Consider the following 13,889-nt stretch of genomic DNA (forward strand, 5'->3'; position numbering starts at 1 on the left):
CTTTCGGGTCAGCAGCCAAGCACCATAACCACTGAGCCACCGCGGCGGCCGTAACCTGTTTTAAAAGATACAGACGAACAAGCAGGATCCTGTCTTTTCTTCCTCTCCCGCTCCGAAGGAGCCGAAGCGATGGATGCCTGTTCCTGATCTTCATTTTGCAGCGGAGCACTTTCATTGTGTAGATGTGTGCTTTGCGAACCTGTTTTAAAAGATACAGATGCGCAAAGCACACATCTACACAATGAAAGTGCTGCGCTACAGAATGAACATCAGGAACAGCCATCTATCGCTTCGGCTCCTTCGGAACGGGAAAGGAAGAAAAGACAGGATCCTGTTTGTTCGGACCTAAATCCAGCTACAGCGAAACACCGCTACGATCAAATGGTCTATAACGAACTCACCGATATAACGAAAGAAGCATGGTTACGTTTGAAGCTCCACGTAGTTACTTGCGGACACCTCTAAAAAAACAGTCATTATAAATTTCAACGCCTCTTTAATGGTATACGTTCACACTATGACGTTTCGGAGTCGAGAAGCGAAATAATCCGTAACGGCTCACTTTAGATTGGTTTATTGGTTACTTGGGGTTTAACGTCCCAAAGCGACTCAGGATATGAGGGACGGCGTAGCAAAGAGCTCCGAAAATTTCGACCACCTGGGGTTCTTTAACGTGCACTGACATCGCACAGTACACGGGCCTCTAGAATCTAGCCTCCATCGAAATTCAGCCGCCGTGGCCGGGATCGAACCCGTGTCTTTCGGGCCAAGCCGAGCGCCGTAACCGCTGGGCCACCGCGGCGGGCTCGGCTCACTTTCCAGCAGAAAACCTGGCGACCAGCACGATATGCTCGGTGCCTTTTTCTACCGACTGAAAAGTCGGCCTCTGTTCTCGGTGTCTCAGGATTCAGCGAATATTCTCTCTATTTCAACGCCGGGCACCTAAGTGTGAACGTACCATATAGGGTGGTTGCGCAATGTTTAATTGCAAGTTATGCAGTTTCCTCCATCGACACTATATTTCTCACCGCTGTTGACGCAGGTCGGCGCAGCCGTGCGAAGACTTCGAGGCGTTCGCGTGCGGCCGCCGCGAGCCGTCGCCCGAGCGGCGCAGCTTCGATTCGCGGCTGCGGCGCCATTGGCACACGCTGGACGCGCACCTGCTGCTCACCAGGCGCCGCCAGCAGCCGCGTTTTGCGGTCATGCGAAAAGCGCTGGCCATGCTGGACGCTTGCCTGCAGCGGGACTCGCTCGTGGAGAGGCGCCTGGGAAAACAGGTTCGTGCTGCACAGGGGTTGGCTTTGTTGAGCGAGGGAGATTCGTACTATGGCAGGGCGACAAGCTGGGCTAGTTGGTAACATGCTCTAGTAGAGGGGTAAGCTGGGCTAGTTGGTAACATACTGTAGTAGAGCGGCAAGCTGGGCAGTTGGTAACATGCTCTAGTAGAGGGGTAAGCTGGGCTAGTTGGTAACATACTGTAGTAGAGCGGCAAGCTGGGCTAGTTGATAACATACTGTAGTAGAGGGGCAAGCTGGGCTAGTTGGTAACATACTGTAGTAGAGCGACAAGCTGGGCTAGTTGGTAACATGCTCTAGTAGAGGGGTAAGCTGGGCTAGTTGGTAACATACTGTAGTTGGGCGGCAAGCCAGGTTAGTTGGTAACATACAGTATTAGAGCGGCAAGCTGAGCCAATTGGTAACATACTGTAGTAGAGCGGCAAGCTGGGCTAGCTGGTAGTAGGCCGGCAAGCTGGGCTAGTTGGTTACATACTTTAGTAACTAGAGCGGAAAGCTGGGCTAGTTGGTAACATACAGTATTAGAGCGGCAAGCTGAGCCAGTTGGTAACATACTGTAGTAGAGCGGCAAGCTGGACTAGTTGGCAACATACAGTATTAGAGCGGCAAGCTGAGCCAGTCGGTAACACACTGTAGTAGAGCGGCAAGCTGGGCTAGCTGGTAGTAGGCCGGCAAGCTGGGCTAGTTGGTTACATACTTTAGTAACTAGAGCGGAAAGCTGGGCTAGTTGGTAACATACAGTATTAGAGCGGCAAGCTGAGCCAGTTGGTAACATACTGTAGTAGAGCGGCAAGCTGGGCTAGCTGGTAGTAGGCCGGCAAGCTGGGCTAGTTGGCAACATACAGTATTAGAGCGGCAAGCTGAGCCAGTCGGTAACACACTGTAGTAGAGCGGCAAGCTGGGCTAGCTGGTAGTAGGCCGGCAAGTTGGGCTAGTTGCTTACATACTGTAGTAACTAGAGCAGAAAGCTGGGATAGTTGATAACATACAGCATTAGAGCGGTAAGCTAGGCTAGTTGGCAACATACTGTAGTAACTAGAGCGGCAAGCTGGCCTAGTTGGTAACATACTGTAGTAGAGCGGCAAGCTGCGCTAGTTGGTAACACACTGTAGTAGAGCGGCAAAGTGGGCTAGTTGGTAACATGCTGTATTAGAGCTCAAGCTGGACTAGTTCGTAACATAATGTAGTGATTAAAGCGGCAAGCTGAGCTAGTAGCTGGGCTAGTTATTAACACACTGTAGACAGCGCCAAGCTGGGCTAGTTCGTAACATGCTGTATTAGAGTGGCAACCTGGGCTAGTTGGTAACATACAGTAGTAACTATAGAACAAGTTGGGCTGCTTGCTAACATACTGTATAGTAAATAGATTCGCACGCTGGGCTATCTAGGTAACTTGCTGCATAGTAACTAGAGCGGCAAGCTGGGCTAGTATGCTCTGAGAGGAGTCCAGGGTACGAAAGGCTGCTATGGCAGCTTCCTCGGCTACCTCTAGTGTGGTAGCGAGGATCGCTGCTGCGGCGATAGTGTTCAGTGAGGAATCAATAGCACTTACCACAGCGGCTGTTCGATTTACCGAGTAATTTGATTTTCTTCGTTAGGGAGGTTACGTTTAGCATGTCCAACATTCTTGGACAAAAATTTTTGAATATGGGAAAATTGTAAGGTACTGTTATATAAATATTGAAGATAATGGTTAATTCTTGCGATGTGCAGCAAAATCATTCTTTTAATTTTTTTTCCATGGCTCGCATCAAGCAGTTAAAACTGCCATAGAAAACCAATGGGGAACGCTTCTGATGAGCTATCAAAAACTTCAACAGCAAAAAAAAAAAAGCGACCCTGTAAACGGGAGGTCTGCCAGTATACGAAGTCTGTTAGAAAAGTATCCGACCTTTAGCCGAAGAAAAAAAACTGGCATAATTGGAGCGTTAGAAACCTAATCACCTTCAAAGTAGTCTCCTTGGGACTCCACATACTTCTCCCTGTGGTGCTGCCATTGTTGGAAGTATTCCGAAAAGGCCCCTTTCGGAATGGAGTTCAGCTCAGCTGTCGTTGCAGCCATAATGTCCTCTCTTGTCTGAAATCGCGCTCATTTCAATGGCCTCTTGATTTTGGGAAACAGCCAGAAGTCACAGGAGGCCATATCAGGAGAGTAAGGAGTCTGTTGAACTACAGCAGTCTGGTTTTTCGCGAAAAAAGTGTGAATTTAGTGCGAGGAATGTGCAGGAGCATTGTCATGATGGAGGCGCCAATTTCCTGTTAACCTCAACTTCGGCCTCTTGCGCCGCACAGCACCACGCAGGCGACGGAGGACATCCCTGTAGTATTCTTTTGGTCAATGTTTACTTTGTGGGGTGCGTACGCGTGGTGTGCCACACAGAGAGAGTCAAAGAAAGCAGTCAGCATCACTCTGACATTACTGCGCACTTAGCGGGCCATCTTAGGTCTTGGTGACGTGGAATGCTGCCATTGTGGCGACTGGGATTTGGTTTCCGGGTCGTACCTGTACACCCAAGACTCGTCACCAGCGATTATGGTGTTGATGAAGTCGGGGTCACTGTTTGTGGAATCCAGCATATCCTGTGAGACTTCAACATGAAGATGCTTTTGCTCCACCGTGAACAGCTTCGGCGCGAATTTCGCCGCACCTTTCTCCATGGCCAAATTTTCGGTGATAATGGAATGTGCAGAAAAATTGATGATGTCCACCTCTTCCACAATTTCTGGGATAGTCACACGATGGTCCCGCGTCACCACAGCGTTCACTTAGGCAATGACCTGGTCATTTCGGCATGTTGATGGCCGACCGGACCATGGCTCTCTCTGCACTGATGTGCGGCCGTCTTTAAAGCTATTGTACCACTGCTTAATCTGTGTGCTGCTCATAGCATTGTTACCGAAAGCCGTCTAAATATTCCGAAAGGTTTCCACTTGGCTGTCGCCTAGTTTCTGGCAAAATTTGATGCAGTAGCGCTGCTTCTGCCGCTCCGCCATTTTCCTTGCAATAAAAAACCGACGAGAGCACTGCGCACTGCCTCACTCAAACGCTGCGTGCCAGTGGCTGACGCTATCGGCAGGCGAGAAAAAATTTGTGCATGCGCACGAAGGTTCATGGTAGGCTGGTGCAAGCGTGCTTGTTTCAAATCCATCCGGTGTTCGTAAAAAAAAATAAAGTCGGATACTTTTCTAACAGACCTCGTATTGATTGTTATGGAGAAATCTTGCAATATATGGAAAAATTGCGCTCATAATTACCATTCAAACATGCTTTTGTCCAGAATTGTTGGCTACGACTACAGAAAAGGTCACAAGCTGAAAACCTTAGACCATTTCGTATCTTGTAAGCGCGTCACTGTGGAGGTGTCAAGTGGACTTAATTCCGGACCTCGCCACAGGCCCTGCTGGATTTTCTTCACGATCGAGGTCTACCATGGCCTGAGAAGCCGACCCCGGGTCTCGCGTCCAGGCCGCTACATGTGCTCTTGGACCTGTCCCTAAACTGGGCCGTCGACATCTGGTTCCGGCTGACCTTCGTCAGGCGGCGCTCCGGCAACAAATTTTACTTCAGGTATACGACCTTCATCAATTTAAGAGCCTACGAGGTTTGCTTCGTGACTATACTGTGTTGTTCATCATTTCTCATCAGCGCTCCAAATCTTCTGAAGGTCAGAGACGCGTACGTCCTTATATCTAAAGTTAGGACTTCAGTGAGTTCTACAAGATCTCGGCTGCACAACATAGAAGTAAATCTGTCGGGCTCTTTACTTTTGGTACAGATTGCATGTATACACTGAGGGACGCAGTGACTTATTTCCAAAGGGGGCAAACAGCTGTAAAGGACTAACACCTAGGAAGGACGATGCGTGACAACCGCTTCTTTCATCTGGCTTCATCTGCAGGTCAAGCGGCAAATATAACGAAAAAAAAAACCCCGTTGCCGCTCACTTGGGTCACAAGACGGAAATGCGTGAACAGACGCCGTTACATCGACCACATTCAGATTTCTTTTTAATTTCAGCCTTAGTCGCTTTGGGACGGTAAAGCCGATAAACCAAACCTATTTAATTTCTTGCTTTTTCGTTCTTGGCCTCTTCGTTCTTGTCACCTTCTCTGAATGCCGCGACATCGACATGAAATGAAAATTGGTTTTAAGGAAAGGAAATACGCTTGGCTCTCATATTTCGTTGCACACCCGAAATGAATGGACACCACAGCACCCTTCTAAGACAACGCCGTATTCACTAGACGCGCCTTTGTTCATTCCAAACCATCGAGCTGGCATGGCGGAGTGGTTAGCGTGCTCGTCTCGCACTCCGAATGCCCTGGCTCGATTCCCCAACTGGACCAATTTCCTACTCGGTTTTATTTATTAATGCTTCTGGGATTTTTCGCTCACGGCCAGCGCCGCCGACACCGGTTTTTCTGCGACACGGGGCCCTTAAGGCTGTCGCGGTAACAGAGCGCTACAATGTTCACTTTCGTACCAAAATGCACTGACTGTGATTTACACTCGGAAGGCCTTTGTTTGTTTGCTTTCTGCTTGTGTCTTCGCTAAAACGATAGGTTCTGACGACGATGTGCTGTGTACAAGCACAACGAAAAGCAGTGTCTCCACACCCATTTGAACACCGCCCTTTGGTGCCCAGAGAGCCCCTGGTGTCCCTGACGGTCATCGAGGAGCTCCGCAAGCAGGACGGACCCGACGGAGGCCGATCGCGGGTCGACTCCCTACTGCTGCAGCTGCAGAACGCCACCCTTTACGCTGCTTTCAACGCAGCTCAAAACGGCGAGGAAGACCGCGTGGCGTCGCTGCTAGAGGGCGAACAGGGAGTGGTGAGGGCGCTGCGCGACGCGGTCGACAGCTCGGCCGCCGAGGGCAACCGGCTCGTCAAGCTGGCCCTCAGGGACATGGCTTTGCTGACAGCGGCGTTTCCAGGTGGGCCCTTCCAAAGTAGAGCGGTGGTGTTCATTCGACCATTGCGTTAATCCAACAGAAAGTGTGCAGAAAGTTTCCGCAAGAAAAAAAAAAAGGATTGGTCTTTTAAACAAAGGAGTATCCAGCGCTATTCGTCCAAACGTAATTGGAATCCATTGAAGGTTCTATACAGGTCCTTAAATCTTTCCAGAAAAAAATGGCTGACGCTTAACTTGGTTAACCCTGGTCAGATGCGAAGCATATTGATGGCTAGGCTTGGTAATACATGGCTTTCCTCGGTTGAATACTTGGTCATTTTAATACAACCACTAGAAGCCTTCGTTGTGGGGGAAGACAACGGCATGGCTACAGCGGAACGCCGACTAACCCCGAGACGCGCGTTGGGTGGGCGCCTGGATTGCCACGGAAGCCGCGTCCGCCTGCCCGGTGGAGCGAGCGTTTCACCTACACCGAATGTGAACGCGCGTTCGAAATGCGCGGGAATGCCGCTCGAGGGCATTCCGGTGTCTGTGCGATGGCATCGTTCTCCCTCTCCCAGCGCGTGACAGTGATCTATCGTGACGTCGTGTGTCACGTGGTATGTCACGTGGTGTGTCGTCACTGTACCACGTGGTCTGCACGGCGTGCAACCACAGCGACGGCGCGAGGTGGACCCTCATCTTCCTCTGTCGTGACGTCATGTGTCACGTGGTATGTCACGTGGTGTGACGTCACTGTACCACGTGGTGTGCACGGCGTGTAACCACGGCGAAGGGCTCCGTTTTCCTCTGTCGTGACGTCATGTGTCACGTGGTGTGACGTCACTGTACCACGTGATGTGCATGGACACCGACATGCATGAAAACAGACGACAAGCGCGGGCTCGGGCTCTTGAGAGACAACACGGCTCCCGACCCGGTGTATATTATGTAGACGTAGCAGGGCCATCGCCCACGGGATTTTACTCGGCCGCTGTCGTTCACCAGGAAATGCACGTTGATGGACTCTCCTTTCGAGCCCCGAATTCAATGCGAGCCGAGGAAATAGCGATAGCGCTTGCTGCCGCCCACGCCAATTCGAGAATAATCATCACGGACTCCCGAAAAGCATGTGAACATTATACTTGGCAGGAGAGATCTCCCCCTTAGCTGCTTGTATTCTACGACGGACTGCCACTGATCCAACACCCAAACGAATCATTTGGGCTCCTGGCCACCAGGGCTTACGAGGTAATGAGGCCGCTGACGCGGCTAGCCGAGCGCTTACTCACCGGGCTCCTCATCCCAGCTCTTCTGGCTCGGAGACTATAACCAGCCGCTGCTGCGATTCAGGGAAATTATAACGCATTATAGCGACATCCACCGTCTTTTCCCGGCCCCTGCAAAGGGGCTGAGTAAGACGGAGGAGCGAACTTTAAGGCGCCTGCAGACAGGTACTCTACTCTGTCCTGCAATCATAAAACATTACGATCCTAATACAGATGGGCGATGCCCACACTGTGGGGAGACCTGTGATATCTTCCACATGGTGTGGGCTTGTACTCAAAATCCCCACCTCCCCCCTTCCGCTACCCCTTACAGAGAGGCATGGGAGACTGCCCTCCTCAACTGCTCCTCGCTTGAGTCCCAAAGGGCTCTGGTGAAACGGGCGAGAGACGGGGCCTCGTCATGCGGTGTCCCGGACTAGGGACGCCGACCATGTAGCGGGGCCACTCTGTGGCTCCCAAACTCTATTTCACAAAATAAAAGTTTTCACCACCACCACTTCCTCCCTTACGTTTATGCGTCATTAAAGACTCGGGTTCGATCACGGCCGCGGTGGCTGAATTTCGATGAATGCGAAATTCTAGATTCCCCTGTGCTGTGTGATGTCAGTGCGCGTTAAAGAACCCCAGGTGGTCGGAATTTCCGAAGCCCTTCACTACGGCGTCCCGTGGGCGAAACTCTGTACAACTATATCCGTGCTTTCCTTACGGATCTCACTGCCACGCTCGTTGCCGGTCTACACTCCCTCGAGGATATATCCCTGGGCAACAAGAGCACGCCGCAGGGCTCCGTCCTCTCTCCGCTGCTTTTCAACATCACTATGATGGGCCTTCCGGCTCGACTCGCCCGCCACGAGGGCCTTCATCATAGCATTTGCGCGGATGACGTCACCCTCTGAATGACTGGCGGCAGTGACGGACACATTGAAGAGACTCTCCAGGCTGCGATCAACACAGTTGAAGACTACTTATCGGACAAAGAACTTAAGTGCTCAGCAGCAATATCTGAGTTCTTCTTTGTGCGTTATCCCGGCACCCGGAAACCCCCGACATCTCCAAATATCCGCCTCACTGTTAACAACCTTCCCGTGCCTACGGTCGACACCATCGGCGTTTCTATCGGCGAAGATTTTTGTAAAGCAACCCGTAAATCGCGGAAAGCCCTTAGTGATTTCGGCAAGGCTAGCGGCCAATTCTATTCTTTACGCCACAACAAATTGATCATAGGTAAAAAATGCTACGCTTATTGTGCAGCTACTGACGAAGTATGCGAAATCGGACCAGCCAGGAGTGCAATTACCCCAAAAAGAGACTTCACACCACCAGGTTCACCCACCGCACATTCAAGCTCAGCATAGCTATCTCATGATCGAACGCAAACAGACTACATATCGCTTCTTTTCACTAATGTCCGAAGTGTCATCAACAAACGTACATCACTATCGTCACATATCGATGCATGCTCGGCTGGTATTGTTGTGCTCACCGAAACTTGGCTCTCAGCAAAAATAAAGAATAGCGAAATACTAGACTGCGAAAAAACATACAAGTTTTACAATTACGACCGCGATTTCCGAACAGGCGGAGGTGTACTGATTGCCGTGAGCTTTGCTATCAATTCCTTTGCTATCTCTATCGATTCACCACTAGAAATCGTTTGCATCCATGTTAGCTTTCCAACGGGTGACCTTATCTTTTGCGCTTGTTATAGATCCCCATCCTCACCTACTACTTTTTGCGCCGACCTTCATGATGCCCTGAATAAATTAATTGTTCGACACCCGAAATCACACTTATTCCTACTGGGTGATTTTAACTTCCCAAACATAGTGTGGCGAAACTGTATTCCCTCCCTTAAGCAGCCATCCTCCGAGTGCACTAATTTTTTTAGACACCTGCGCCAATTTTAATCTAACCCAGCTAATTAACAAACCCACACGTACCACCAGCACATCGTCTAATATTTTAGACCTCTGTTTTACTACAGCTCCTGATTTGGTCTCTCCGCCAACGTACCTAGAAGGACTGAGTGACCACTCACTGCTTCACTTCACAATTAGGAAGAATGTTCGTCCTAAGAAAATAGTTAAGACCATATGTGATTACAATGCCGCCGATACCACGTCCATCACAGCTGAACTAGAATCATTCATTGCCGACTACACTGAGAACTTTTCCGAACTTACTATTGAAGAAAACTGGTCCTTGTACAAAAATAAACTGATAGAATTAATAGATAGATACGTACCTAAAATTAGGATTGTCTCAAATACTACCTCTCCGTGGTTTACCAAAACCCTACGCCGCTTATGCAACAAAAAGAAGCGTATTTTTCGTCGCGCTAAAGCATCTAACCTTCCTGAACGCTGGGCAGCATAGCATCGCATTCATGCTGAATATTTAATGGCTGTTAAAGATGCTAAACAGAACTTTTTTGACAACACCCTCCCATCACTTCTGGAATCTAATCCGCGTAAATTCTGGAATATTGTTGGGGGCAAAGAAGATAAGGTAATTCAACTAACCCGTTCTGACAATATTTCCATTCCTCCGAACCAGTGTTGTTCCGTTTTAAATGATGTGTTTGCTTCCGTTTTCCAGAAAAGTGCTAATATTTTACCGTCTGTAACTACTTTCTCTTATTTGCCAATGGACCCTATCAGTATTGACTGGGTCGGTGTGCAAAAGTTGGTTGAAAACTTGAAAATGTCTTCTTCGCCCGGTGACGATGCAATCAGCTCTAAAATGCTGAAACTCTCTGAACCCTACTCTTCTATTATGCTTTCAATGCTTTTTTCCCAGTCACTCTGTTCCTCAGTACTTCCAGGCGATTGGAGGGTTGGCAAGGTTGTTCCAGTACCAAAATCAGGTAACACTCATTCTCCCGATAACTATCGTCCTATATCACTCACAAGTATACCATGTAAAATTTTGGAGCATATCATATACTCTCATGTGATTGATTTCCTTGAGTCTAATTCCTTCTTTTCAGCAGAACAACACGGTTTCAGGAAGACATTTTCATGTGAAACACAGCTTGTATGTTTTACTAATGACCTTTTTGCTTACACTGACTTGAACATTGATGTACACTGTGTGTTTTTGGACTTCGCGAAAGCTTTTGATACTGTTTCCCACGATCTCCTAATTCTTAAGCTTAGCATGCTTAACATTGACCCTAACGTACTGAACTGGATTAAAAGCTTCTTATCGAATCGAACTCAATATGTCTCTGCTAACGGCTGTTCCTCCTCTCACACCTCTGTGACATCCGGTGTACCACAAGGGTCGGTACTGGGACCTCTTCTCTTCCTAATTTACATTAACGATATTCCTGAATGCATTTCTCATTCTTCTATCAGGCTTTTCGCAGACGACTGCGTCATCTATCACAAAATATCTAACCAAACTGATTCTATTTATTTTCAGGATGATCTCACAAGCGTATCTAACTGGTGTGATAAGTGGTGCATGCGACTAAACGTTAATAAATGTAAAACGATGCATGTGTCACGTCGCACTAACATCACTGATAACAAGCGTACTTATGTTCTTCACGACATTCCACTTGAATCAGTTAACTCCTACAAATACCTAGGTGTTCATATCTCACGTAACTTATCATGGCATAGACACGTCGAACATGTCGCAAATAACGCCAAAAGGACTCTTGGATACTTGCGCCGAAATTTCTCTACCGCGCCTCTGCCGATAAAACTAACCCTTTATAAAACATTAGTACGACCAAAGTTAGAATATGCATCTGCAGTTTGGGATCCTAATATAATCACACTGATAAACACGCTAGAATCCATTCAAAATCGTGCAGCACGTTTCATCTTAACTAACTATTCCCGTTACGCCAGCATTACTTCTATGAAAAACACACTTGCCTTACCAGACCTTTCTTCGCGCCGGAAGTGTTTTCGACTATGTCTTTTCCACAGACTGTATCACCATAACCCCCTGTTAAAGGATCATCTTTTTTCGAGCCCTTCATACATTTCATCCCGTTCCGATCATATATTTAAAGTCGGTGTTCCATTTTCGAGAACCAAATTGTGTCATGATTCTTTTATTCCTAAAACCAGCGTTGACTGGAACGACCTTCCTCCCTCCATCGCTGCCATTACCGATGTTGAGAACTTCAAGAAAACTGTTTTCTGCCATCATATAACTTGTTTTGTATAACTATGCACTGTATTTTTTTTGTTGTACCACTCCTTTCTGTAATGCCTTCGGGCCCTGAAAGTATGTGAAATAAATAAATAAATAAATAAATAAATAAATAAATAAATAAATAAATAAATAAATAAATAAATAAATAAATAAATCGGAATTTTTGGCCTCCACCTCCAAGCCAACGGAGCCAACACCAACACAATACAACGCTTGCATCGATACACACAGCAGACAGCCCGTCTCATACGGCGCGTTTCCAACAAGCGGGCAGGCATGAAGGAGGCGAATCTCCTTCATCTCTTTCAAGCATTTGTAGTTAGTCGTATTGCTTACACTGCTCCATATTTACGTCTCACGCTCACGGAGAAGCACCGCCTGGATTGCCTTATCCGCAGCGGCGTCAAAACAGCCCTTGGTCTTCCTCTCTCTACTCCCTACGACAAGCTCCTCGCTCTCGGTGTCTCCAACACGGTTGACGAGCTCATTGAGGCGGCCCTCCTGGCCCAGCGCCAACGCCTCTCCCTAACTTCCGCAGGCCGCTCTATCCTCGAACGACTTCGCATCGCTCCCTTCCGTCTGCCATCCTCGGTGGTCAATCTCCCACCTGCCATCAGGGCCAACATCAAGACTCTCCCTCTCCCCCGCAACATGCATCCAACTCATCATCAAGATCGCAGAGAAGCTCGGGCCGCGTCACTCCAGCAGCGATATGCTGGCCGACTTGACGTGCTTTACACAGACGCGGCAGACCATCCTACTCGGACTGCTGCAACAGCGGTTGCCACAGATGAGAACATGACTCTCCATGCCTCCTGCTCCGTACGCACTTCACATATCACTACAGCGGAGAAAGTAGCTATTGCTCTCGCGCTCTCCACTTCTAAAGCTAGAATAGTCATAAGTGACTCACAGCGCGCCATTCTTAATTTTACTCATGGCCGTATTTCAGTCGAAGCGTTTCGCGTACTCGTATCAAATCCTCCTAAACACCTGACCCTACTGATATGGGCTCCAGCCCACATGAGTCTGAAGGGTAATGAGGGAGCACATGAGCTAGCTCGAGGGCTCACTTTCCGAGCAGCTTATTACCCCGCGCCCAACATGCCCGCCTTGGTCGGGAAGGACAACATAATCACTTCACGCGATCTGCTCCAGCACTATCGTCTTTCTCGCCAACTCTATCCAGGTCCGCACCAAGAACTTACAAAGACAGAGGCCGTCACATGGCGCCAACTCCAGACGGACACTTTCCCCAATCCCAAAAGATTCCATAATATATTTCCTGAACGGTACATGCCGATGTGTAAACACTGCAATATCCCAGCAGACCTCCTTCATATGGTCTGGGCTTGTCCACGACAACACATGCCAACACCCACACAACATACCTGGGAGGCTCGTCTACGCAGCTCTACCTACCATAGACGACCAACGAACGCTCATCGGTCTCGCTCTAGAGGCTGCCAGATTCCAAGGAGTCTTGGCCGACCCCTAGGCCGACCCCATTTTTTCTAAACAGGTCTAAATAGGATCGCCCCCTCCAAGAATGACGCATAAACGGTTTGATTTGGTTTATTGGGGTTTAACGTCCCGAAGCAACTAAGGCTATGAGGGACGCCGTAGTTGGTTGGTTGGTAAACATTTATTAATACAGTCAAGAGGCCATTTATTAAAACAGTCAAGGGGCCTTCGGCCCCTTGACTGTTTTAATAAATGTTTACCAACCAACCAACTACGGCTTCCCTCATAGCCTTAGTTGCTTCGGGACGTTAAACCCCAATAAACCAAACCAAACCGTTTATGCGTCATTCTTGGAGGGGGCGATCCTATTTAGACCTGTTTAGAAAAAATGGCTGAGGCTTAACTTGGTTAAGTCTGGAGAATGCGAAGCATCATCGTGTCGAGTAATTTGGAGGCGCACAACCACAGCGACGGCGCGAGGTGGGCCCCCGTTTCTCCACTGTCGTGACGTCATCAAGTCACGTGGTGTGACGTCATGTATCACGTGATTTGGAGGCGCACAACCACAGCGACGGCGCGAGGTGGGCCCCCGTTTCTCCACTGTCGTGACGTCATCATGTCACGTGGTGTGACGTCATGTATCACGTGATTTGGAGGCGCATAACCACGGTGAAGGGCTGAAGTGGTAGCTATAGTAGTATGCTTCGCATAAAAATGTTATTTACATATGTACGCGGCGGCTAAATTTCGATGGAGGCGAAATTCTAGAGGC

At 48.7% G+C, this 13,889-nt stretch overlaps 1 protein-coding gene across 1 annotated transcript in view; it reads left to right on the forward strand.

Moving 5' to 3' along the window:
• Positions 1-13,889, forward strand: part of LOC149347073 (endothelin-converting enzyme 2-like) — a 78,333-nt gene that overhangs the window by 6,790 nt on the left and 57,654 nt on the right. The window contains exons 4-6 of the mRNA XM_089541479.1: positions 1,043-1,277; positions 4,691-4,863; positions 5,942-6,231. Of these exons, the coding sequence (XP_089397605.1) occupies positions 1,043-1,277; positions 4,691-4,863; positions 5,942-6,231 (698 nt within the window). The remainder of the gene's footprint in view (positions 1-1,042; positions 1,278-4,690; positions 4,864-5,941; positions 6,232-13,889) is intronic.

The sequence above is a fragment of the Amblyomma mixtum genome, chromosome 4, assembly GCF_055824585.1.
Source record: "Amblyomma mixtum isolate Tamu chromosome 4, ASM5582458v1, whole genome shotgun sequence".
Lineage (NCBI taxonomy): Eukaryota > Metazoa > Arthropoda > Arachnida > Ixodida > Ixodidae > Amblyomma > Amblyomma mixtum.